General features: G+C 38.1%; 1 protein-coding gene across 1 annotated transcript; it reads left to right on the top strand.

Moving 5' to 3' along the window:
• Positions 1-126: 126 nt before the first annotated feature.
• PDXDC1 (pyridoxal dependent decarboxylase domain containing 1) lies at positions 127-27,889 on the top strand. Its single transcript, XM_080620059.1, has 23 exons — positions 127-159; positions 6,456-6,529; positions 7,060-7,125; positions 8,386-8,469; positions 9,289-9,435; positions 11,171-11,360; positions 12,421-12,489; positions 13,040-13,118; positions 14,080-14,164; positions 15,014-15,062; positions 15,170-15,271; positions 15,476-15,601; positions 16,771-16,821; positions 18,060-18,123; positions 18,774-18,862; positions 19,577-19,682; positions 20,776-20,947; positions 21,615-21,733; positions 22,574-22,695; positions 24,721-24,813; positions 24,907-25,003; positions 26,205-26,309; positions 27,113-27,889. The coding sequence occupies exons 1-23, from the start codon at positions 139-141 to the stop codon at positions 27,373-27,375; spliced, it is 2,373 nt and encodes a 790-aa protein (XP_080476185.1). The 5' UTR covers positions 127-138; the 3' UTR covers positions 27,376-27,889.
• The last annotated feature ends 55 nt before the right edge of the window (positions 27,890-27,944 follow it).

Here is a 27,944-nt window from a genome sequence, read left to right on the forward strand (position 1 = left end):
GCTTGTCGCCGTTCCCTAGGTGAGCGCGTTCTCGCCCCGCCTGCTGCGGCCTCGTCAGCGCTGCCAGCGTGGAGCCGGCCGGGGCTGAGGCGGAAGTGCCTGACGGGGAGGCGGTGCGCACCGGGGAGCCCGCCGGCTATGGACGCTTCACTGGAGAAGGTCTGCGGGGCGCGCCGGTTCCAGGTGGACGGGGAAGGGCGGTGGGGGCCGGGGCACCTGCGTGCGAAGGGGTGCTGAGGCGCGACGGGCCCCGGGGGGCGAGCGGGCCCTGATGGTCGCCTCGCTGCGGGGTGGTGGGGCCGCGCCCGGAGCTGAGAGGAGCGAGCCGGGGCTGGGGTGGCGCTCCCCCAGCCCCTCGGCTACGGCAGCGTCGCGGCTCCGCCGGGGCTGGGGCAGCTGGACCTGGGGGACTGTGCCCGCCCTGTGTCACGCAGCCTGCGGCCGCCAGCGCAATCTAGGGGCGAGCCCTGTCCCGTGGCTATCGGCGCCTGTGTGAGAGCCGTGTTTGCGTGTCCCGGGTCTGTAAAAAGTGTGCAGAACTGTCAGGAAATGCTTTAGGAGCTGGTTTTTTTATTTGTTTCCTGGGAATGTCAGCCTGCAGCAGGATAGTAGAATCTTGGTTTAATTCCCCCACAGGGAATTTTATACTGGTGGTGTTTGCTGCCCTGTGTTTGCTCTCTTCTGTCCAACGCACTGTACAAAGCAAATATTGATTCTGTAATACCGTAAGTGACTGACAAAACTTGTATCGCCTTTGTCACTGTGAGTCAGTCAGAACCCGGTAAGGTAATCCGGGATATGCCACGCTTCTGCTGGCTTCTGTGGCGCCTGCTTGCTTCAGAAGACCTGCTCTGGAAGGTGGGGATGGAATGGCTGCTCGTGCATTGCTTATCATCCTTGTTGTGTGTCTTCGAGGACAGTATGCGTTTGAAATAATTTATACTTCATGTGCTTCCTTCCCCTCAGCATCACTTATTATCCACAGCACATTCAATTTTGTCTAGTCTTTGGAATGCCTTGGAAAGGTTGAATGGGATGTGTTCTGGTAAAATGAATAGTTAGGAAATTCAGGAAGTATCTTCCTGATGTGGTTAGTGAGTTGGTAGCCAAATGGTTTGATATACTACAATCCACATGAAGAATACAGTGTCAAAGAGTATTTGGTAGCATTTAAAAGCTAAAGCACTTTACTAGTGCTGGCAAAAGTTACAGTGGCTGCTGCTTGTTCTGAAAAGTTTTCATTACTTAAGTAAAACTTGAATGAATATACTAGTTTGAAATACAGTTTTCATCAATAGGACTCAAGCAGAATTATGGTACAATATGCAGTGATTAAAAGAAAGCACATTAGACAGGGCAAGTGTTTGTCCTACAGTAATGACAAAACCCTTAAACTTTGTTTGACAGGGTCATCATAAGCAATAAAAATGCTGTATAAGAATTAAATACCTTAATTTCTTAACAGAATAAAAATCCAAGTTTTGGTTACTTGTATCCTTGATGTAAGGAGTAGTCTATAATGGTGAGGGCCCTGCAAAAACTCACATGTCTGATTTTTCAGTATATGCAAATAGAGGTGAATAGTTATCATTTGTTTTACTTCCCCCCTTGTTTATCACGGCTTTTTTCCCCACATATGCTGAAAGCTGTACTTCTCTGTATAATAACATGCCACAATACAGTAAGGAGTTAATGCCCTCCTGAAATAGCCTTTGGTTAAGATTGTTGTCAATCTGTACAATCTGCACTTTATTTAGCCAGGAGCATGATATGTAAGAAGTCTTCTCCCTAAATAAATTTGAAATTAATCTAAATCGGGATATGTTTCTCCACAGAGAAAGTATGTCCATGTATTTTGGGCGTATTTATCCATTATCGTCATACATCTGAGACTGTCTTCTGTTTGAACCATGGCTTCCCTCCTTCTTATGTACTTATCACTGACATCCCAATAAGCTACATGTATAAGTACTTTTTAACTTGGATTAAAACATGATAAAATATTGTATTTTTTGTTACAAAGAAGGCGTTTTGGTAGAATTACCCCATTAGCTGACACTGAATTACTACAGTTGTTAGGTTCTTGCAAATGGAAAAAGATTTTTTTCTTTTTTTAGCAGATGAGAAATTTCCTAAGAACTGAAAACACTGCATGACAGGATCACAAACAAAACCACTGTAGAATCTGATGCATACTAACAATCTCATAGCTTGATTTTGCATATTATCTTTGAGGTATCAGACAAATGTTTTGGTTTTGGTGGGGTTTTTTTAGTGTATTTATATTGTATGTCATATGTGATATAATAGAATTAATTTTATCTGAAACCCAGAAATCTTTTTTTTGGGTGAACTTCAAATTTAAGCTCTTTGGGAAGCCTGTGTTAAATTTCTAAAGTTTGGCTAACAGATCTATGATCTGCCTTCCTCCCTTGATTATATTTTGATAAAAGTGACCCATCTTCTGAGGGATTTTAAGTTTCAAGTTAGGTGACTTTGTGTATGGTAAAATAGGTCAAATTCTTTCCTTGTAACTTCTTGAAGTCTCTAGAGCAATGTTTTCCCTAAACCTGAAGAAACTGTTTTGGTTTCTTGCTCAGTCTTTTGTTACTGACAGCAACATCCTGGTAACTTTATGGAAAACTCGTGACAGCAGACCTGTATGAAAATCCTGCTGCACATCACAGGGAAGTGATAAAGAAATATTAAAAGAGCAAATACCCATAAGCAGAAGCTTTGTGGTAATACAGTGCCATTTTCATTCTAACAGTCATGAAGTGGCTGCTTTTTTATTTGTTATCCGAAACTTTTCTTTGCCTGGTGAATAAATACACAAATTCTTTTGGCTAAAGAATACTGCTATTGTTTGAAATTAATTTACTGTTGAGAACAGGATTTGGTTTTTTAGTGGTAAAGCTTTTTTCTAGTTAAATGTAATATTGTAGTGGGAAAATGAGGCATACTTCTCATGAAATACATAATGAGTTGTACCTGTGACTTTGCACACAGAGAATAATTTCTGTAGACAGTTTAAAAATCATTCCTTTCTTATATTAGGAATGCAGCCTACAGAAATGCAAAATCAAGATTGTAAACCAGTGGTACATGAAGCTACATTATCCTTTTTGAATTTGTAATAAATGTTCAGTCTTATCACAACTGGAGAGCAGCCAGGTTGCCAAGGTGTGACATACTGTCTGTAAAACCAGGAACGGTTTAGAGTTCAAAGTGCTTAAAAAAATAGTGACAGATTAGTTACAAAATAAGGGAGTAACCACAAACGAAACCTATCATGAGTTAATCTGAGTGATTAGGGTAAACACATTTTTAAGGCAACAAATGATAAAAGTCAAAGTAGGGTAGTGAACGTCAGGATCTTTGGAGGGCTTAAGGAAGCAGGAGGTATCAGTGCTGAATGGATTCCTTGAAGAAAGAAGCTGTGGCTTGTGCCTCCTTAGAGCTTGAACGAATATTGCATGTCTTGTAACTCATCTCATCAAAGAATCACCTAACTGTGATCGATTGGAGTCAAATCCTGGGATACCTGGGTCAGGACTGAGTGCAAAAATTAAAGTTAATATAGTAATGCAGCTGTTTTAACCTCCTCAAAAAATGTCTTGTCCTGTGGTTCTGAACCACATCCACCAGTGCTCTTAAAACAGCTCAAGAACATGAAAAATGTCTTCTGCTTATTATTATTTGGATTTTGTACACATTTGATCCCGTTTACAGACAGAACTAAAGCAGTGTACTACTGTATTATGGCATGTTATTGAAGTCCGTTCAGAAACAACAGAATGGTTTGTTGCTGTAACTTTGCCACACCTATTTTTCTTGCTGCTTAAAGTAAGGAGATAGTCTTCTGCTTTCCATCTCCCTGCCCTTAATAATGTGAGCAGAGCAGGAAGTGTATCTAAAATTCAGTATGCAGTAGAAAAAGGGTTTGTTGGGGTTTTTTTCTTCTCATAATTCAAAGGAGAAAATAAGTTGCTGCATATCTACTTAGCCATTGGAAAAAAAGAGCAGGAATTCATTTCCCAGTTAAACCCAGAATTTCAGTTAAATTTTTAAATTAAATCAAAGACTTTCTGGATTTCATAGCATTTTTGGAGTTTAGTGTAACTTCTTAGGATGTTCAAAACTGTATTTTATGTATTTATTCTGCTAGCAGAAGGGTTTCATGCATGTGTAATTACTAGTAAGTGAGACAGGCTGAGTCACGAGGTAAGCATGTGCAGGTTTTAACATCTGATGTAATTCTAACAGGTGAATTTTGTGTTAGTAACAAACAAAAGCTCCTCAGAGCCCTTTTTGTAATGCCTCTACATCTTGTTCGTTATCTACAACAAAGTGATTTGAGTATCTGCATGATGCTGAGGAACGTTCAAGTGAATAACTACCTTTGATCATGTTTTGTGACATCCTGAATTTAAAGTATGTGAGATGGGCATAATCAGTAAATGATGTCTAGTTGATTACTCCCTTAAAAGCTCACAGCAGCAGACCTGATTTTTATTTCTTTTTTTAAGTAAGATTTCTTTTCTGAGCTTCTTTGATGTAGTGCAACTCGGGAAACCACTGAAAATATGTGGAAATATTGTCAATGATCATATTTAGATTTGTCTTCTAGCTGTATCTATTGTATTCAGAGTATCAAATACTGGCTGTATGTGTTGGTTTTTTGGTTTTGTTTTTTTTTTAACCTCTGTGATGAGTTGCTGAACTTTATGACTTTATGCATTTATCTTGCTTTTTCACTCAGTGCGTAGTCAAGTCATGGCCTTCATAGCAGTAGATGTTGTACCTACAAGCCAGCAGTGTAAAAAAACATTTATTGCTAAATGCTGGGAGTTTTTGTCGGAAACTGCTGCTGAACACTTGCACTGTTCCTTTGTTCTTCCCTGAAACATTTGTTGCTGGCCAATTCTAAAGCAACAGAATAGAGAGCACTATCAGTCTTGGTCTGAGCCACTATGACCATGCCTGGGTACTGATTCTTTCAGCCACCTACCACTTGGTATAATATGAGTTAAATCTCTAAATATTTTGGTAAAAATAGTCTTTGAACATATGGGAACTCTCAACATAATTTCTTTTTCTCTTCTTGATTAGTCCTGTGGATGAAACTAGTGTAAAATTCTCATGGAAATTAATCCACTACCTTCTGTGATTAAATTTGCTTTTGCATGAACAAATGTAAGTGCCTGTGTTGCATGGTTGCAACAGTTGCGTGCGTTTCCATCAGCAGCCATGGAAAGCATGTGCAGGCCTTTAGGAGTAGTGTTCCTCAAATTCGGTAGCAGACGAGCTATTCTATCTCTGCAGCATGGGTGGTGTAAGTTTAAATATCAAAATTGGTTTGGATTTTTTATTTTTAACCCCTAGGACCTCTGAACCTCAGCGGCAGTGTAGGTGGTTAACCCTAGAGGCTTTGGTATGTGGGCTGATCCCTTGAAAAAGGGTTGATGTTGAATTTATGGAGACTGAGCTTGCAGTACATTTGGGAAGCAGAGGGAGGGAGAAGAAACTCTGTAACAGGGTCACCTGAGAATCTTAGGGTTTTCAGTCAAATGGAATGGGTCTTATCAGTGTGGTACCTGCTACCTTCATATTGGGGTATATTTATTTTTCAAACACAGTTTAATATCAATCACTATAGATAAATCAGACTGTGCCAGATGATACCTTTCACATTCTCTGGAAGCTTCTAGATGGTAGGTAATCCTTAAACGGGTAAATGTTCCTGTCCAGATCTCTTGTGTCAGTGTCACAAGCATCTGCCAGGCTTCTTGGGTTGAAGTTCATAAAAGAGACTTATTCAGAGCAAAAGCAGTTCTTTGGAAATAGCATTTACTTGTTTTTGAACTTGTCACTGTTTTCCATACTCTGTAGAAAGATTAGGGTGTCCCTTAGAAGGGTTTTTTGGTTTGGTTTGTTTTTTTGTAGTTGTTTTTTTTTTAATAGGACCACGTTTAATTTTTTACATTTAAAGGAATAGTTCAAGTTTTCTTGCTGGTGTAGAATGGTTATGAAAACAAGCAAACAAATCATTCAGTTGGGCTAAAGTGGCACATACTTAATTTTTTTATCTAAAGCATTATAATGAGCCCTTGAACACCTCGCATCTTTCAATTCCTTGACTTTCAGTGCTCTTTCTTTCATTATTCATGAGGAAAAGTTCTGACTTTCCTTGTAGAGAGAAAAATGGATCTATCAATAACAAAATCCACATGACATTTGAGTTTTCTTTTGGGTTATTTTAGATTAGTAGTATGTTCTTATTTTGTATATTTTGCGTTCAGGATATTCAACTGTTATTCTGAAATGAGTATACACAGACTAGTTAAAAGAATTTGGCTGAATGAATTTGTATTGAGGATGTTGTGGGGACAGTAGTAAGATAAATGGGTTTTGGGCTTTTTTTCTTAAAAGTTGTTATCTTTTTTTCCTGACAGATGGTGGACCCTACTTTAGCAGAAATGGGGAAGAATCTGAATGAAGCAATGAAGATGCTAGAAGACAATCAAAGGTATGTGCAAACGATACTAACTACAAAAATAATACCTGTTTGTGCCAAGGGGGGGATTATTAATGTTGATGTCATGAAGCAGGAAGGAACTAATTTTCCTAGTAGTTTAAGGTCATGCTGTCATTCTGAAGCTTACATCTGAATAAATTACCATTGTTTCTTAAACTATGGCATTTTAAAAATAAATGTATGTATTTTTATGCATGTTCTCTAATATTCAGAGCAAGTCTAGTGACTGTTTTTTCAGAGATGTTAGATTTTTTTTTTCCTACTACTGTGCAAGTAACTTTTAAGTCCTGTATACATGACACTTTTGTAAGTTTGACATTTTCTGTTAAAAAGCTTAGGAACACTAATTCAGTTTGAGCTGAATTCTTACGTATGTCTCACCTTATTTATTTGTGAACCTGTTGTCAGTGAAATAGATTGCAACCGTGTCAAAACATATTTCTGCAGGTCAAAGTCGATACATATTTGATGGTATAAAACAGAAAATAAACACATAGTTTACTCTTTTGTCTTTAACTTAGAAAAGTGGAAGAGGAAAATGAAAAGAAGTATGCACGGAATGATATTCCTGGACCACTCCAAGGCAGGTAGGCACAATTTTTAGCTAATGCTATTTAGTTTTCAAAATTTGTAATACTAAAATTTGTAACATGCTTGTTTTCCAGGCAACTTCTGTATTAATGCAAACATGAAAATTTGCCAGGTGTTGTCACCTTTTTCCACGCTCACACAGTGGAAGAAGGGGAAAGATTAAGATCGTGCCAGTTATTTCCATACTCTCATAGGAGGAATTAAAAAAGATTACTTGTCCTTGGTGACTGAAATTTTGAACTGTTGCAATCTAATGAAGTCTTGGTCCATACAGCTGTGATTGAGGCTTAAACATAGATATGTTTGTGCTATAGAATAAAGAAGCATTAAAACACCCATTAGAAAAAAACAAAATCCCACAACAAAAAAACCAAACCAAAACCAAACAAATAAGAACCAAAAAAAAAAAAAAAAACCAAAACCAACCCTGAGACTGATAAGGTAGAAAACTTTTTTTAAAAGACAACCACCACAAAACAGCACAGCTTTTCAGCACAGCTGGCTTAACAAATTATACGGAGCTCTTATGCATAAGGCAGGTAAGATCTATGAAAACTATAATTTAAATTGTTCATAGCCTCTTTGGAAGATGATCCTGCAGGAGTCCAGGCTAGCGCTTCAGAAAGTACTGCAATATTTGTTTAAGTCTTTCTTTTATGTCCATAGCCTAAACTTGGTTTTGAGTGGAGACACTGAATTAGGTCTTCTAAGAATAAAGAGCAATTTCAGCTGTCAGACTGTAAGTTCTTATACTACTGTAAATTTTCCTTGGAATTATATAAGTTGAAGTGTTGTGGATCTCTTCTAGTTTTGCTGTACTAGAGTGCATCATGTCAGAAGTCTAGTGTAGCTTTTGTTTGCTGGAGACTAATATTTGTAGGTTATTACTTAAGAGATGTGCTGAGTTTGTGAGCTGAGGCTGGATTATGTAAGGAGAAACTTGGATTTTTAGCTACTACATTACTTCACTGTGTAGCAGTAAGCAATTAAACATTGCCAAGCCAAGCTTTTCAGTCCAAATTTTCTTAGTAAGTATTTTTCTGAGAGTCTGAGTTCATACTTACTGAAGTGTCTTACTATAATTAAGTGGGGTTTTGAATTAGTTGATTCAGCAACTGTGTCTTCATGATCTGTGTTTATGAGAGTAAGGAGCTATTTTTGTTGCTATACAAGTGCAGTGTCTGAAATGGCCTCTTTGTTGGATGCTGGTACTTACCTCTTTTGTGGTTTTTGTTTTCCCCTTTCTGGTATGCCAGTGGCCAGGATATGGTGAGCATACTTCAGTTGGTTCAGAACCTAATGCATGGAGAGGAGGAAGAGGAAACCTCACAGACCTACCGGTAAAGCCAATATGAATTATTGTATGTGGAAGATACCTGACTTTGTTACATTCTGATTATTATAGAACTTATACATTTAAGTATTTTAAACTGTAAAGATACTGTGCAACCATGCAACTTTCTAAAGGCCATTTAGGTTATATAGTGAGCCCTGATTTCTGATGTGACAGCTCATTTTGTTTTCTACTTTCTGAAAGTTGTTTTAAGTCTGAAAGTCTCACAAAACTTTGAATGCCAATACATTGTTTGCCATCTCTCCCTGTATATTAAAAAAAAAAAAAAAAGGAAAATAAAATTTGTTTCCATTTTTCTATGAAATGGAAATAATGCTACTAATCTGCAGAAGATTATTGAAAAATAACACTTGAGAAACAGTTTGGAAATTAAAAAACAAAAAACAACACCCCCCCCCCAAAAAAAAACCAAACACCCAACAAACTGATGAAAGCTGTGCCTCTAAAGATAATTATTCTCCTGAGTTTGTCTGCATGAGGAGAGAAAGGTATGTGTTTAATGCACTTAAAAGTCCCAAAGCAGATAAGGTGCTTAGGTCCAGTTTATGTTAGCTGATAGGTTAAAAAAGAACCTGGGGTGATGCCATACGCAGCTAGGCCAAATGAAGTGCAAGTGCTTTTCTTGCAGGTGGCGCAGGAAGTATACCACAGGAAGGTGACTGTGGTATGCTGTACTTCTCTGCTACATATTTAAACTTGCATGTCTACAAATTCTGTCACTCTACAGTAAAAACGTGCAAATGTAAAATTACTGTAACGTTCATGACTTGTATTTAGTTGGCAGTTACTCTGTTCTGGCTTGCAGACTTCAAAACGTTGGTGAACAGGGTCACATGGCTCTACTGGGACATAGTTTGGCTGCTTATATTTCAGTGCTAGACAGAGAAAGACTGAGAAAACTCACAACAAGGATCCTTTCTGATACTACTCTCTGGCTCTGCAGGCTGTTCAGGTGAGTCACTAGGAATAACTTATGTATGACTAAGCAGTGATAATTGTTTAAAAACATGTGTGACTGCACTGAGGATGTCAACAAAAGAAACCATTGTGCCACAAACTTAGAAATATTCTTTGAAACACTTGAAAGACATCACATAATTAAAAATAAAAAGAAACAAGAGGAGACTGCTTGTTGAATGCTGGAACTTGCTAGTAACTTGGTTGCTGTAAAAAGTCCTTTTATATGGGCTCTATGGTGGAACTAAGGGCCAGAGTACAGTTGCAGACATACAGTTTATCAAACGTTTAACTGCATTCTTGTTGCATTCTTGCTTCTTGAGGTATATGCTATGTTGCTGAGGCTTGGCATACATTGTAATTTTAAAAGATGTTTTCAATTAACTTTTTTGCTCTTCCTGGTTCTGGTTTATTTTTCCAGGTACGGTAGGTGACACTGCTGAGATTTACAGTACACTGAAGTTTTTCATACATGCCTGTTTCATCATGTGGCATAGATATCTTAAACTGTTCCATATGAGAAGAATAGAAGTGAACTGTGTGAGGGTGTTGGGAGGGGGGAGATTAACTGATAAGAAATTCCTTTTTTTTTTCTTCTTTTTTTTCTTTTTTCCTTCCTGAAGCCAAAAAAAAAAAAAAAAGCCCACCCAAAACCCCCAACAGTGTGTGCACATCATGTAGTCCCTGATAACTTGAGATGTTTCAGGGCCTTCATATAAACTTGTTGATAAATGCCGCTCTTACATTGTACAAGAGCACTGACTTGCGTGTTGCACAAAAATGCTGAAAGAAGATCTAACTTGCAAGTTGCATAATAAATTGACATACCTACTACTTTCACTGTTGCTCTTGTCTATAGATAAGATAGCTGAGGGATTGCCCTCAGTGTGGAACACTCTTACCTTAACTCTTCTTTGGTTATTTTGCTCCGGTTTCGTGACTGTAAATGTCAATGTGCTGATCTGAGTTTGATTCTTAGAAGGGTTAAAAGAGGTGGGGGAGGAGCAGACATACTCCCCCACACCCTCACAAGCCCCAGAGAAACAAGCCTGGTAAGTCAGAAGGCAAAATAGCCATAAGATCATTAAAATATTCCTGAGGAAAAATATACTTCACTTATGTAACTCACATATTTCAAACCCTTGGAAAATTGTCTTCCAGTGTGCTGAATAGATTGTAATCAATTGTGGTCTTATTTTCAAACTCACTAAAGTACAAATGGCATCAGTAAATTTGGGTATTAGAAAATATCTTGATTTGTGATGTGGTGATAAAGTTTGCTGGTTTCTGCCTATTTACCTTACTTCATGCGTCTTATTCCAATTTTACTAACTTAAGGAATGTCAGGTTGCATTCTGCTTAAAATTAGCAGTTCAGAATTTACATATGTATTAAAACCAGATGAAGCCTTTTGTGTGTTTCCTCTCCCATTCTGCTCTTATTAAGGAAGGTTTTGAACTTTATAAAGGCAGTCCTTAGGAATCCGGATGTGTTTTCTTTCTCACTTTATATCTGAATGTAAATGACAATATATACTAAGCTTCCCTCACTTTTAATCTCAGCCTGTCTTATAAAAGTTTCCTTCTACTCTGCTTCACCCTGGGAAAACAGAAATGTTTTAAATCTGTCATCTTTGTCCTCTTGTGGGCTCCTATTGCTGGTTAGTGTTATTTTAGTCACTAAACTGGTTATTGGTTTTGTTGGTCATATTTACTCAGCTTTTCTTGCAGGTATGAAAATGGATCAGCATATTATCATGAAGATGATCGTGAAGGTCTCCTAAAAATCTGTCGACTTGTTATTCACACACGCTATGAAGATTATATAATAGAAGGATTTAACGTGCTATATTCTAAGCAGCCTGTCATATACATTAGTTCTGCAGCTAGAACAGGCTTGGGCCAAGCTCTCTGCAATCAGGTAAAGTGACTAAGTTGGGGTTTTAGCTGCAAGTAGAACCTACCTGGCTTCATATTGCCTACTTGAAATTTAAATTTTAAAGATATATTCAAACCTTTCCTGCGGCAGAGTGGTACTTGCAGCACAGTCTGGTACACTACTGGCAGCAGTCTCGTGCTGGGGCCAGTGAAAGTTTCCCTTTAGATCCTTGTGTCTGCCTGGAACTTCCACTGTTGGAAGTGAAGATTTCTCCAAGCTTTTTCCTGGTGCCGTTATGTTGACTGAATACATGTATCCCCAAGCAAACATAACTTGGGTGATTTTGAAAACTTACTTATTTTTCCTCATGATAGAAACAATGGCAGTGTGACTAAACAGCAGCACAACAGGAGGTGGGAGGGGAGGGGAGTCTTCATGTTCTGTTAAAGGATAAAAACAAGCTACTCTGTAACTGTGGTTCTCTTAATTTGCTGAGTCTTCTGTTCAGTGATGGGTATGATCAACTTGATTTGACTTGTCTAGTGATCTTCCAAATTAAAAATCAAAATATGAGAGACCTTGATTCCCCAGCTCCCCCTCATGTTAATGGTGCAAAAATTATCTGGAATTTGCCTCCCTATCAAAGGAAGAACTTGAGACCTTCGAGCATGAATAGTCAACTGAGCTGTATGATCAAAGTGGGCAGGTTCCTCTATACTCAGCGAAATAACTGTGAACCTCTGGTGGAACATGGCCCGTGCACAAAGCACATGTTTGCCTACAGGATACATTAATTGCAGGGGTGGCCAAGGAAAAGAGGATTGAGTTTAGGCTCAACAGAGCATAGTATCTCATTAGAGAAACTGAATGCAGTTGATGTGCTAACAAAAAGGTGACTGATTTTTTTTTTTTTTTCTTTCCAGTTTCTCCTGTGCTTTCTATTCTCTACTATTAATTTGATTATAAGTTTTAGCAGGAAATGTACTTTTTAATGTGATATCCAGCTTTTTATTGTCATTTTTACTATTTTTGTTTATATATTTCTGTGGACACTTGAAATAAGTATGTCTTGTTTGCTGAAATGTCATCATTTTTATTGCAGCTAGGGTTACCCCTTTCTTGCATGTGCCATGTGCCTTGTAACACTATGTTTGGATCTCAGCACCAAATGGTAAGTTTGTCTTCTTAAAGAGCTGTTTTGATTTTGTGGGGTGGCCTTGGTTTAGTTGTTTCGCTTTGGTTTGTTTTTTGGGGTTTTTAAGTCCTGTTAAGTGAAGGTCAAGTATATTGTTAGGAAAAGCTTATTAACTTTTTCAACCTCTATGTCTTCTGTCATTTAACTGTACAAATTGTAGATTGAAATCGTCTGAAGAGCCAGCAGGTTGCATCTTGGTCTTGTCATATGCAAGACATTTCTAATGGCAGATAGTAAGATGCTTCTTAGTCCAGGATATAGAATATGTGTATTTGGAGGTATGTTTACAAACTACAAAATGTATTTGTATTGTATTTTTCACAAATGCTTTATCTGACCTTCAGGTTGTTTTACCTTTGGGAAGAAGAAACTGCAGGCCACAAACTAAGACATTAAGAATGTTTTCCAGAACTTCAGAATGCTGTCCATTTTCACGCTGTATGCATTTTTCCAGTTCAGGAGAAACAATTCTGTGTGATTTGGCAAACATATATATAAATACATATATTTTTCTTATTGATAACAGGATGTTGCTTTGTTGGACAGAGTGATTAAAGATGATGTTGAGTCTGGAAAACTGCCTTTGTTGCTTGTAGCAAATGCTGGTAAGTGCTGTGAACAAACAATAATTTAAAACTCACTTTATTTTGTGAATATATATAAAATCCAAAATAAAAATGCATTAAACAGCTTAGTGGTTACATATCAAGGAATACCAGGAAATATTCTAATGACCACACGATAATCATCTGTCTAGAGGGGTGTTTATTTAATAGATTTAAAGTTGTCTTGTACTGCTACAGATCTGCTTGTCCGTAGATGTATTAATATGACTAGAACTTCTGTTAGTGAAAGCAAATCTCTTGCTGAAAATCAGGTTCACATTAATGCTTCAGAATTTTTTTATAGATGTGCCATCAATTTTAGCCTTAAAAGTTAATTAAAAAAGTTAAATGTTAAAAGTTTTCTTGTTAATTAAACAGAACTGCTCATGAACAAAGCTTGTTTTGAATATGAATGAAGGTGGTGACTGTTACTTGCTTTGCAGTTGGAAAAATATCTGAGATGTTAATCTTGGTTTGGTTTTCTTTCATGGAGGTCATATGTTGAACATATTAAAAATATCTGCATTTCTTATCTGAGGCTGCTGAGTCTTTTAGTGCCTAAGACATCTTTCCAGTATTTTTTACATATGTTTATATGTAAAAATATAAATATATGATGATATGTTAATATTTTATATCAATAATTTAATAACAATATATAAATATGTAATAATAAATAACAATATAATAAGTAAACAATAATAATATATAAATAGATATGTTAAAAAATATTACATAGCATTTTACAAGCAAAACAAGTATCTTTAGGTTTTTTGCCTAGAATTCCAATTGCTCATAAGTAATGCACCAGATACTAATATGTCCATAGTGGGCTCTTTGCAAACATCATCTGTCCTGCTCTTGTGTGACTTTTTTGACAACAGTACAAGAGGTCCTTTTATGTAGAGTCCTAGTCTGCAGGCTTATCCTTTGTCATTGCCTTCTTTCCTTTTCCACAAAGGGACTCCAGGTGCTGGGCATACAGATAAGCTTGGCCGACTGAAGGAACTTTGTGAGCAGCATAACATGTGGCTCCATGTAGAAGGGTATGAAACTTTATTTCTGTAGAACTGTATTCATTAGCAAGAATAGCAGACAGCACATAATCTTACATCTAACCAGCTAGTAGAGAGCCATAGGATCATCTTTATCTTTGTCGTATTAAGCATTTTAAGTAGTTAGAATTTTGTCACAATTTGTTTTACTTATATGAGAATAATTAATTGGAGTGGTTATTTCAACATAGGTCAGTGGTTACTTTTACTCAGATGGTAATCTTACCTGCCTTTGCTTTGAAGAGCTTGGAATATGAATTAAAAGGAACCTGATAGGGTAAGTCAGGGGAGACATTATACAGGGATTATTGAGAATGAGAAAGGAGAATGAAACGAGTGTGGAAGAGATGACACTCCAGTGAACATTGTCAAGAAGACTGCTGCAAGTGCAGCATGCAGCATAGCTAGAGGAGGATTAAATCAATAGGAAAAGAAGTTTAAAGAACTTAAACAATGTTAATGAAGACTCCAATGCTCTAAGATTTTTCTTTTTTTTTTGTTTTTGGCCTGGGGTAGAGACTCAGTTTCTTTTGCTATTTCATTGTACAGTGTTATATTTGCATGCTGTTTATTTCTGATGCTAAATCAATGCTGAATTATGAGTAGGACTTTGGGTAATGATTTCCCGAAGGGTTGGATTGAAACATTTTTAGATTGAAGTGGATTTCTACTTTTGAGTTTTCAATTTTGGAAAAGCAAGTAGCAACATCTACTGCATTGCCAATGAAAAATACGCAAACAAGAATTACCTCCCTTTACATATAAACATGAAATATTTAAACTGAAGATTAAAATACTATTTCTTAATACATGGTTAATATCTGCTATCTTTTTTTCTAGTGTGAATTTGGCAACTTTGGCCTTGGGTTATGTCTCCTCTTCTGTACTGGTATGTCTTACTGTATCTAGAAACTTAATAACGTGCTCTAGATTTTAAGGTCATGATCTTATTAAAATTTATATGGCTTATATTCTGCTCATTTTAATAAACTTCAGGCTGCTACAAAATGTGACAGCATGACTCTTACTCTGGGTTCCTGGCTGGGCCTCCCAGCTGTACCTGCAGTGACGCTCTACCGACATGAGGATCCATCTTTGGTATGTTCAGCTTCTCAGTCGTTATTCTCAGAGTCTTGAAACTGTAATTTTGATCATGGTGTAGTGCCTTGTTCTCCATAAGCATCTAATTATAATTTGCAAAATCTTCCCTATTTAAGCTGTGGCATATTCCATAAGCTGCAAAACTGGAATAATTGAAGAGAGGTTAATAATGGTTTGTTTATTGTTTGTTTTTCTCTTTAGTCCTTAGCAGCTGGGTTGACATCAAGTCAGCCTGTAGAGAAGCTCCGAGCCCTGCCACTGTGGCTCTCCTTGCAGTACCTGGGCCACGATGGGATTGTGGAGAGGATAAAGCATGCCTCACAACTAGTAAGCAAGAGCTGGTTGGCACGTTATTTATGGATGCTTTGCTTCTTTGAGTATGGGTTGAAGGCTGTTGTTAAGAATCCTCACCAACTGATTTAGTTGAAGTCTCCAAGCAGAAACAGAGTTCAGATAGCAAGGACAGTACAAGTGATATCCAGAACAGTTATACTTAGGAATGTTTCTATAATAGCCATTAATACATCTTTTTTCATTATTTGATGCACTGTAGAAGAATCAACTAAAAATACTGTAGTTGTTGACAGTATAGCATATTGGTTCATACTGTGTTACAAATTATGAAAGCAGAGTAAAAAGCGTTTGGGGAAGGGATGTGCCTTTACTATTAGACAGTATTTTCTTTTTTAAATGAGAAAGACTTAATCTTTGTTCTTTCTGAACAGTGAAGTAACAAAACTACTTCATTTTTGTCACTTCCGTATTCAAACAATTTTGCTTGAAAGCTGTTCAGAGAAAGACTCCCTCATTTTCCTACTCTACTTGGCATTGTATTGATTTAAGTAATAGTAAATTATAAACGCCTGACAAAAAAGACTACAAAACATTTCTTCAGATACAGTGGAAATTGCACTATTTTTGAAGTTGAGTCCTTACCCTAGTAAGAACCAATATAATGTGTTAGCTAAAAAATGCATTGTTTATTGGCAAAGCGTTTTTTTCTTAAAGCTACAGCATTTACAAAAAAATCAAAGGAAGGCAAAATGGAAAGTGTCTGTAATGGTTAGTGAAGAAGCTGTTGGCATGAACGACCTAAAAGAATGACAAAGTACCATTAGTCATTAAAATTGTGTCATCTAAGATTGATCTGAGCTTTTATACTAGCCTATTAATAGTCTTAAACCACAATTTAAGAATATCTTTTCTACTGCAAATAATTTAGAAAGCCATCCAAGCCAGTTGCTATGGTAGCAATGAGAAAATTAACAGTTCTGATACATACTGTGCTTTAGTTAGTCAACGGAGTTATAAGATCTCTGGAACTTTGTCAACCAATTTACAAATAAGAACTGGATGAATTGCTGATGTGTGGTGGGGGCTTGCTCAGAAATAGGAATTGTGGTAGTGACTGTTTCATGTTTTTCAGAATAAGTTTCAATTTCTAAAACTGTGCATTTGCTTTTTCCTTTTGTTTCCCTTCTGCTGTGGTCTTTTAGAGTCAAAGGTTGCTGGAGAACTTGAAAAACCTGGATTTCATTAAAACTTCGGTACGGTCTGCATTTAATCCTTTGGTTGTGTAGCTTAGTCTTTGCTTGTTAAATGATACGAATAACTGATTAAAAAAAACTTGGCAGTATTACTGAAATCATAATCACTGTTTTGAAGATGCTTGGTATCTTTGTAGTTAAGTTCTGGTGTTCAGTGAAATTGTGTGGCTTGGTTGTGTGTGGCCTCCAGATTGTATTTGTTCCATTGCTGTGTGCTCATGCACTCAGTGGAGCTGACAGAAAAACATCCAGAAATTGTTTCCAGAGATTGATTCAATTCCATTTAAAGCATGGATTTGTTCACTAATACATTCATGAAACCAGTTTCCGTAAGCCTCCCTAATACATTCTGGCTGTATCTTACCCTGCTGTTGAGATGAAGATATGAACCCTGTGAAATTGTATGCAAAAACTATCCCAGATGAGGTTTTTACACCAGAAATAGCTTTAGAAATTACATCTAATGTATCCATTCCAAATTTAGTTTCTGTGAGATGTCCTGTTCAACAGGGTCTGGTGGTTTTATTCCCCCTCCACTCCCAATTTTAATTGGCACTTGGTATATAGAAGATAGTCAGCTTGGTTTTCTGGAGCAATAGATAATTCATGGATCATTCTGAGTGAAAACAACCATTTTTGTGAAGGTTCTTTTTCCAAGACTATTAGTGGTCTTGGGAGTTCAAGTTACTGTGGCACTTCTCCCTTCTACTTAAATCTTAGGAGTTTAGGATTGTGAAATGTAGCCTCAGATTGCTTCCAAAAGCTGCCCAGTCCATTTCCCTTATCCCCAAAGCAAGATCAGTTATAGTCTTGTTATTCCTGCTGGAACTTTCTTGATACTGTCTGATGATTCTGGGATGATATCCAGGAGAATTTTTTAACATTAATATCTGAAAATACTTAAAACTAAATCAGCTGTTTAATACAGTATATTTGCTAATGAACATGCTTAGGTGTCTTGTTTTATAGTGCCCGAAGTTTAATTACACATACCTTAAATCAGTACATTTCTGCTTAAACGGAATGATTTTCTTTCCTGTGTTTACAGATACATTTACTTGCATTCCTAAAGTTAACTTCTCATACTGAGATACTGTGAACATTGTTACTGCTGTCAAAACAAAACAATTTGCTTTGCTCAGCAGCCTAATTATACACAGTGTTAAATAGATTGTCACTTTTTTTTTTTTAAGGATTTAAGTTTTGGTTTTTGGGTTGGTTTTTTTTTTTCTTCTAAGGTTGAAGATGAGCTGAGTTCACCAGTGGTGGTTTTCAAGTTCTTCCAAGAGTATTCAAATAGAGGTATGTGATTTATTTAAAGACAAAACAAAATAATAAACCCCTCTCTTTAAAAAAACCTATAAATTACTGATTCATAAAATGAGTTTGAAGTAAATGTTACGTACTTCTCTTGTGTAACTTGCTTTGAAAAAGGCTGTGAATGCTGGTTGTAATTCAGGGATAGAATCCATGTATGTGATAGCTTCTTTTTTTAGATAGACTGCAGTGTTTTAAATTTTCATAAAAAGTCATTTTCTGCCTTCTTGAGTGAGGAGAGATTTGCATATGATTTTGATCCTGAGAGCAGATGCTGGAAGTCTCATAAGCTGCAAGCTGTGTTTGAGTGTACTGATGGGGGAAGATCTTCCTTGGTTTTGTGACAGGATTTTGCTTTGTGAAAACACTGGTTTTATTTGCATTGGGGCATTTGAACCTCAAAACTTAGGTATTTTACTATTTGTTTCCTGATTTATTCTAGTATTTGTCATGTTCAGCACACCTTAAAAGAAAAAATAATAGTCCTTGTTAGTCTGCTTGAAGTCCAGGATATCATGTAGATGTGTTACATTACCTAGGAGGTGTAATTGTCTTTTATCTAAATTTTAGGTTGCCTTTTGTTTAATTAAGTAAATAAAAATCCACTTCTGTGATTCTTGTATCTTTGGATTCAGATCAAACTTCACATGCTGCACAGGCCTCAACTATTCAGCACCCCATAATAAGCAGCGAAAGACATGTTTATGACACTTTCAATCAGTGGGTAAGAATGGATGCTCTTTCTCTTTAGGAAAAAAGAAGTGACAGTGGGATGCTTCCAGGGGTTCATCAGTAACTATCAAACCTTAGGTAGACTAATTTGATAGTTGTTCTTGACACAATATCCTTTGCAAAACTAGTGGCCATTCTGGATTTAAAAGATTATTTGCTCTGAGGCAAAGTTGCTTTCACATTTCTGATTATTTTACATGTAATAACTACTGAAATTATATCTTAACTTATTGGTAGTGGATTATTTTCCTTGGTCTGTGGGAATATATGAAGACTTCAGGAGTTTTAAAATTGGCTGATACTTCATTGCCAGTGTGTGTATATTCACAAATACAGTCTTTGCCAGATCTCAAGAGAAGTAATTCTAGAAATCTATGCTTTCAGAGACCTGAGCAAACAATTATTTATAACTGGTTTGGGTCTATTGCATAATAATGGTGGCATACTAAACAACAGTGACAGTTTGGTAGAAACTTCTGACTTGTAACACTTGTAGTTTATCCTGAATTTTCATGATTTTAAATATATGCCGAACTGTGTCGCATCACCAGCAAGCTAAAGTATTTTGCTACAGCAGGTGATTTTGAGAAATACAGAAAGCTCTGTTTAGCACGTGGTTCCTCTTAACTATGGGAAGGGTCCAGACCTGAGTCAGTGACTGCCAGACCGTGCTTCGTGCGTCTCTAACTGTGCCATATCCCTTCAGCTAGGAGAGCAGCTGGCACAGCTTGTTCCAGCCAGCGGCGTGGATGTGGTAGAACTGGAAGATGAAGGCACATGTGTGCGTTTTAGCCCACTTATGACTTCTGCAGGTAACAGTTACTTAATTCAGCCACTTGTAAAAACCGGTATTTGCTAGAGAGTTGTATAACAATCTCCTGCTGTAGAAGCTCAAGAAAATCTTTAGTGCATTTTCCTATGGTGAGGATTTTCTTACAAACAACACTGTACTAGCTTTATCATCCTGCTCTGCCCTGGCAATGGGTGCATTAGTGGTAGCTCAGCTGTTGTGGGTGACATTGCCTTGCTACCTCTGCACGGAAAGTCTTCTACTGATCACGTTAAATTCATTAGGAAACTCAAAGGGAGAAGCTCTTGGTTTCTAACAGTTACAAAAGAAATATGAAGGATAAATCATCCCTACCTTTCCTTCTCTCAGCTTCTTAACACAAGATGCTTGACCTTTCTACGCAGGTATTTCAACACTGAAGTGGTGCTTGTGTTCAAAATATAGCTATTTAACTGGAAGAGTTGTTTACTAAACCTCTAGGGTTTTCTATAATTACAGATGGGGGGAGGGGGAGAATTAAAAAATTATCTGTGTTTTGGAAATATCTTAAATGTCATGTTTAAGCCATCACTGTATACATACTTCATTTAGACTTGGCAAATGCATAGAGCGACTTGCAGGGGCTCAGGGTGATACATGGTATCGCCTCTTAGCTTGCATGGGGTGAGTGGCTTAGGCTATCAAAGCACTTGACACTGATGAGAGAGGTTCCTGGTGTACACAGAAAAGTAGATTTTGGAATAAAACTGCTTGGTGATGCTGTGATATTTTGTTTTGGGTTTTACACCAGCATGGAAGTTGATTCGTCATCTGTTTGGCTGTGGGAAGAGGAATTTTCTGGTGCTAGCTATAGATGTAATGAAAAAGGGTATTGTCCTTTTTATTTGTAACACCAGGAAATCCTTTTTGTTAGCTTATTTTAAACTAAATCCTTGGCTCTCTCGATTTTGATGTATCAGTGGGTAGATATCTAAAGAAAACAACACTGTTACAGAGATGAAGATACTTCAATACTATCTGTAAATTATATTTATGATTGACTTAGATGTCTGAATTAAGCCATTCTATGTGACATCTGTTCACTATTATCACACACTAACACATCAGCTCTTTAGTTTTAGGAACTGAAATACAAGATATTGATCAGTTAGTAGACTGCTTAAAAATGAAGATACCAGTATTGACAAGCACACTGCAACTGAGAGAAGAATTTGAACAAGAAGTGAGAAGAACACCAGGGCTGTTGTATGTTGAAGATCTCAGCTGGCCAGGATTAGGTGTTGTAAGGTAAAATGCTGCATATTTTTTCATTATCTTTTTTGATAACCTGTGCATGAACAGAGAGGAATACAGGGTCTCCTTAGTGGTGATCTGGAGGTGTTTGCCGGTTATCTGGTTTTGTACCCACTTAGAGCTTTTGAGTCCTTTTTAAAAAAAATTGCATTTTTAATGTTGTTTATTTTTGGTTTTTTAAGAAAAACTTAAGAGCTGTTTAGAGAAATTAGGGCAACAGTTTAATATTGCAGGCAGCGTGTGGCTCTGTTAGATGGAAATGTAACATGCAAGTTCGTCCTACTTTATCTAGACAAGTGCAACTTACATTTTATTTATAATAGGCTTCACTTAAATACTGACTACTACTTAACCCTTCAAGCGTCTGTTATGACCCTCTCATACAGTCTTCTGAGAAGGATTTTGAATAGTCAGAACAGTTAAAGTACGATCAATAAATATATTACCTAGAAATCTGTTGTGTTCAGTTCCCTTTGCAGCAGCAAGCTTGTCCTACCCCAAAATGTCTGATTACAAATGCCAATAAACTTGTTGATCTAAGCTGTGATGTCCTGAGATTTCAGTTCATAAAATACAGAAATCTGTAGAAACATGCTAAATGTATATATACTTTTTGTACATACTGTAAAGTGATATTACTGTCTTCTGTCTTGGTTTGAAGATACAATTATCACAGTGATGGGAAGAACGATGACAAACAAGAAAAAGAACTAGAAAAAATCAATACAGAACTTCTGAAGAAATTAAATGAACTGGAGTCAGATCTCACTTTTTCTTTGGGTAAATGCACTACTTAAAATACGTCTGTTCAAGCTAATGCTCATTTTCCTGGCTGTGCTGTAATGGTTCAGTAGGTTATTTGCACACAGGTTAGGGTTACACTGCTGTGTATACAGTTATTGTAGAAACATCTGTAACTTTTTCTCCTCACCCCTGTTCCAGTCGGTAAATGTTCAGCAGGGTGAGCAAGGTGCACTGTTGTCAAAAACACTTGTGAAAACTGACTTTTGGGTAACTAGGCCAAAAGGGGTCTCCTTGTCAGAAAGAATAAAAGCTGCAGTGTTCCTCTTTTACATCTGTAAATTGAGCCTTCTCATCTAGTGCTGTGATTGGTGAAAGCAGATCTTCAAACCCCGCTGACCAGTTCACTGCATTCTATGGCTACATTAAAAGCTTCAGATGACTTTCATGATGATTAGCAGCACTTTCACACAGACAGTGCCACATTATAGCTGAAGTAATAGTCATGTGCTTACTCAGACCTGATGCCTTTCTAGTTAGCTTTCAAAAATGAAGTGCCCTAGAATTGTGGAACCAAGTAACCTGTAAATGGCAGAAAGTAACGAGTTTGAAGCATATTCATCACTGGTATTTATTATACAACTCCTTGGCTGTCTAAAATATCTGCTGTTTTTCTTGACTAGGTGTTTTCTCTTTTTGAAAACCCACAGGGCTGAGCTTTTTTAGTTGCATCATTAATACCTGTGCAGATACTGGCCTTAATTACCAAAGTGTGTGTGTATGCATTCAGATTTCCAGATCTGCAAGCATGAGTAGTGCAACTGTTGTGAGGATGGATTTTTGTACATCACAAAGACTTGATTCTCCCTGTGCTCACAGGTCCAGAATTTGGAGGGCAGAAGAACTGTGTTTACATTGGCATGGTAACTGAGGATCTGGACGTGTCAGAGTTAGTTGAAACTATCGCAGCAACAGGCAGAGAAATTGAAGAAAATTCAAGAGTAGGTATTAATAAATCACAGAGTATTCCTGAACCTTTATTTTTTCCTTTCCATACTGGCTTCAGGACATGGTTTTGTTCTTTGTGAAAGTAAAAACTGTACTTGCCTGCAACAGACTGTGGAATTACTGTGGAAGTAATAATCTCTGTCCACATAAGGAGAACTTTTGTTTAAAGGTTTATGATACTGTAATGGTGTCACAATTTATGTTCATGGTCCTCTGTTCAGTAGCTCTAATGGAAAACTTCAGGAGTACTGAAATCAGTTAATTTTATCACTCCAGTTTAAATTGGCAAAAAAAAAACAAAAAAGGGAAGAGGGAGTTGATTGGAGCTGGTGTTTCTCATCACTGCTAAATGCAGTGGGATCAAGATTGTTTCTATACCAGCTTTAAGGTGAGACTGCCCTAAAATGTGTGGAAAAACAATTAAATTGGTAGCTTAAAAATGGAAATTACAAATTACTTGTTGAAGTAATGAAGCTGATGATACAGCTAAAGCATTTCATAAAAGCGTTTACCTGATGAGAGTTCTCCATATGTTTTAGGAAGTAGAATTCCTAAATGACTTGCATTACAAATGAACATCTGTCCTTTCATTCCTCTAGTGTTGGGCATTTATTTCCTCACCTAAAAATAAATAGAACTTCAGAAATCTTTTGTCTATTTCTGCCCATGGGAATGTATTGATTTTGGCAATGAAACTTTTTCTGGCACTGTTTTCTGGAGACTCTCTGCCCACCCTTGACTCCTATGCTGCTTTGTGGGTGAGATGAAGGATGCTCTGCCTGTAGAGTATCTTCTGTTTTTTAATTGTAGTAGTTGAGAGATTAGGAATCGAATGTTGGGACATGGGCCGCTCTGATCCTGAAGCTTTTAGGGTGGAACAAATAGCGAAGAACTAGGGAAGGTGCAGTCCTTGTAACCAGCTCCAATAAATCTGTGATTCTGAAAGGAACTCACACTATTTGATCCAAAACAGGAGCAAAACCAATCTATCTCTCAGGCTGATGTATCATTTAGATAACTGATGTTTGGTGCAAGAGGGCAGCTTTTAGGAAAAATTTTCACTATCAGCAAGCCCTGAGGACACACAGGTAAGTATGTTAAGAGGCAGAACCAAAACTCAAGGCAAACATCTTGACTGGACCAGAAAACCCAGTGGTGGTTCTCTGTACCCTAACTGCAGTTCCATTGCACTCCCTTCTGCAGTCAGTACCGTGGGGTGTTCAGTTGCTGTGGTGGTCAGTTCTGACTTGCCTCTTCCCCACGGAAGAGGAGCAGCTTCCTCATTTTCCTTTGGTTTTATTAACTAACAGTAACCCAGCATTTTTAGTATTTTGGAGGAAGTGCCTGTCAGCTGACCTTATGCCTTCAGTATTGCACTGTGCAATATTAAACCCCATATTAGGTTATGGAAATTGGTCTTTGTCTGGCACAAGGCAAAACTGTGGCTTTGTTTTGACTACTTGAGTTTGTTCATTTATTGCCCCTACAGTTCACCCACTGAACTGCCTGTCCTGTGTGGTATGAGACGTCACTGATGCTGGGATCAGATTGGCAGTCATGAGCTACCAGTTAAACTTGAAAACTAAAGCTAAACCTAGACTGTCACATACCTGGTCAGACTTAACTGTGGGGGTGGTTTAAGTCCTGGGTACTTCTGGAAACCAAACTGTGCTCTTTAAACCTAAAAATCCTTCTGTCAGATTCAGCATCTGATGAATGCTTATGTGGTGAGCAGATCTTTGAAGAATTTGAGTCACAGGCTCATTTCCAAGTGAAAGAAAACTACTTTCCAGTCCTGTTCAAATTGACATCCTGTTCTCTGGGTGTGGCTTTGAAAAATCATGCAGTCAGCCTCTACATTCTTTTATTCGCAGTCAGAATGAACTAGTGATTGTCAGATACTGTCTTAAATTGGAATAATATCTGACTACCGTGTCTGCATAATCAAAACCTGAACTAAAAAGACAACTTCAAGCCTTAATAATATATTTTAAAATATAATTTCTGGTTTTTATTAGCTGTTGGAAAACATGACTGAAGTTGTTAGAAAGGGGATACAGGAAGCACAGCTGCAGCTTCAGAAAGCAAATGAAGAACGACTCCTGGAAGAGGTAAGGGCATAAATGTTAGTTATCCAGTAACCTGAAGTAACTTGTCACAACATGGGTTGTGTGCTCACCAGCCAGTGACTGTGTGCTTTGCAGGGACTGCTGCGTCAGATACCTGTAGTAGGCTCTGTGCTGAACTGGTTTTCTCCGTTCCAAGCCTCACCAAAAGGAAGAACGTTTAATTTAACAGCAGGTAGGACTTGGTGCATCTGTAGCCATGTTATGTTGTCATTGGAATTGTTTCCAATCTTACACTAAAATTGCAACACACTTTCTTGTGCTGATTTGATCACAACATAACTCACCCTCAAGATGCAGAACGTGCTCCTCACTGTTTCTGTGACACACGATCAGTCTTCGATCCTTACTGTACAGTTTACTTTTTGTTCTTGCATGTTGAGTCACATTAAAAAAGCTGTATTAGACCTTGGGATTTATTAATAGAGGAATCATTTCTGTGACTTCTGGCTACACGCACTGCAGCAATTTGGTGTTTGGTATGTAAATATGTAAGCTGGCAGCGTGGCTTCCCCATGTATGTACTCATGTATCCTCAGGGTGGTTGCAAAGCAGCACTCGTGTGCCGCGGTGCTACTGGAACTTGATGTCTCTGATATCCTGCTTCTGTGGCTGTGGCCACACTGAAGCACTGGTTTGCAGACTGAGGAATATGATGCCTGACAAGGACGGGTGAAAACTAGCTGAGGACTAGCATGAAGCTGGCTTTGGGGGAGACAGCAATGAATGGAGTGTTACAATGTAAAAAACTATTTATTTTACTCATATATTTGTAATTCATGTCTGCTGATGTGAACAGAACTGTCTGTAGCTTTTACATCATGCAGACTGATGTACTAATGCAGTACTTTCTAAAAGCATAAATTTTCACTGTAAAAACTGGGGCAGAGTCTGAATTTGGCCAAGTGTCTGTTGGCCCCAGAACAACAGCCCAGCTGTCTGTGTGTGTCTCTGAATTAAGTCTTCCTGCTGTACTGGGAGCTTGCTTTCTGAGTCTAGATGCACCAGCTTGGAGATTCTTAAAGTGGAGGACAGCAAGGTTTCCTTAGGAATATTTTGCCCTTCCATGCACACTGCCCAACAGCTGGCAGCTGGGACATGTCAGGTGTCCAGTGGAGAAGGGAGGGAGGACAACTGGATGTGGCAGTGTTGTGCAGGGAGTGTAGGAGACATTTTATTCATCTTCGCGTGTCCCCAGTTTGCATAATGGGAGATGGATTAACAGCCAGTGGCAGGTTCGCCTCAGCCTGGCACGTGCAGTTTCAGAAATGTGCATTAAAAATAAGGTTGTTGCATACCTTGTCCATGCAGTGGAACACAAAACTGGTCTGGTTTGTGCTATATTTAACTTGGTATTTTTTGTTTTTAACCTGCAGGCTCTCTGGAATCCACGGAATCTATGTACATATCAAAAGCCCAAGGAACAGGCAGTACTCCACCACCAACTCCTACTTCCAGCCTCACAAAGCAAAGACTTCCTGGTAAGTTTCCATGTCTTAGTTTTACTTCTAAAACTTGCTCAAACGTCCTGCACAGGAAGGCCCAAGCGATTTTCCATCTTTTGTAATATCTGGAACTAGAGCTCATCTCCTGGTGCTTTAAGTCCGTCTTTAAAACTTGAATATAAACATGGCATGCAGCAGCACCCCAGTCTGTGTTCTCCCTCAGAATCTTTCCTGGGACTGCAAGATGCTGTTATCCCAGTAGCTGCCAACTTGCCCATGGACTCTGGAGAATCTTTCTCTGGAATATTATGAGGTTCTTGAGTTTTAAAAATGAGTGGGTAAACAAGCCAAAAGTTTTATTTGAGATAAAAGCATAAATAATATATAATCATGTATTTGAGCAACTGCAATTCTTTTGCTACCTAAATGGTTTGTGGACAAAGTAACTCTAAGGCAGAGATCTGTTTAATACGTGGCACTTTCTGCATAGTTGTATTAGAATTAATGTAGGTGGGGAAAACCATGATTTTAACTCACCCTTTCAGCTCGTTTGGCTCCAGCCTGTGATTTCCAGTGCAAGGTTTCACCCTAGAAGGACTTTGTGTAGGCAGCTTGGTTTTCAATTGAATCTCTACAGCCTCTGTGTACACGGGATAAAGCAGCACCTCGAGTACCAGGCTGTGACTGCAGCTGATGTTCAGGGTACAAGTTTGCACCCAAAATCAATCAGTTTCTTTGCAGTTGTCAAATTCAGGTGCTTTCTTTGAAACTGAACTTGTGTGAACCACACTGTGTGTTTGCTCCCTCCATCAGTGCTGTATTCTTCAAACACTTCACAGGTCAGAAAGTCTTTAAAAGGTCTCTCAGAAGTTCTGATGCACTCAGTGAGACCAGCTCCATCAGCCACTGTGATGACCTGGAGAAGACGGACCAGAGAGCCCCAGCTCTGTCCCCTAGCCAAGAGCAAGGACCTTTGGAGACACAAAAACTGGAGGAGCAGAAGGAGGTGGCAAAGGCAACAACAACAGACACTGAGGCCACTCAGAGTGACCAACCGCCACGTGACTGCATGGAGGGAGAGGAACAAGGAAGTCAAAGATAAAATCCTGACTGTGGATTTTGGACCTTGCAGAGGACGCCCATGCCCAGGAGGCAGGGCATTAATGATGCATTGAAGATGTGAACAGTGCCACACACTCATACAGTAATAGCTACTGTAATTTATTAACTGAGATTTTGCACAAATATAACTTCCCCTATGGGACAGAGGTTTGTCTTATTGTACACGTGTTACAGTTGCTTTAATCCTCTACATGTCCGTGTCACCAAAGTACTAGTGAAGTTTATTCAGTGCTCATAACCATTTGTAAAAGCAGTTGGCAGTTACTTTTCCTGTAGGAATCTAAGCATGATAATAGCTACTAACAAACCAGTCAGCCATGCACATGATTAAGAATACAGTTGCACTCAGTAATTGTAAAATGATCTTATTTGATGTTAATACACGTTAAAAAAAAATCAACTGCCAATTGTTCATCTTTTTAATACCTAAAATCCAGTTTAGCTCCTGCAGAACACCTGCTGCAGTCACACTCGCTCCTGTTGCTGCTGTTTTTCCCCTGTAACCAAGGTTGCCAAAGGGCTGTGGTGCAGTGAGTGCGGGGCTGGCTG

Source organism: Psittacula echo (assembly GCF_963264785.1).
Source record: "Psittacula echo genome assembly, chromosome: 5".
Lineage (NCBI taxonomy): Eukaryota > Metazoa > Chordata > Aves > Psittaciformes > Psittacidae > Psittacula > Psittacula echo.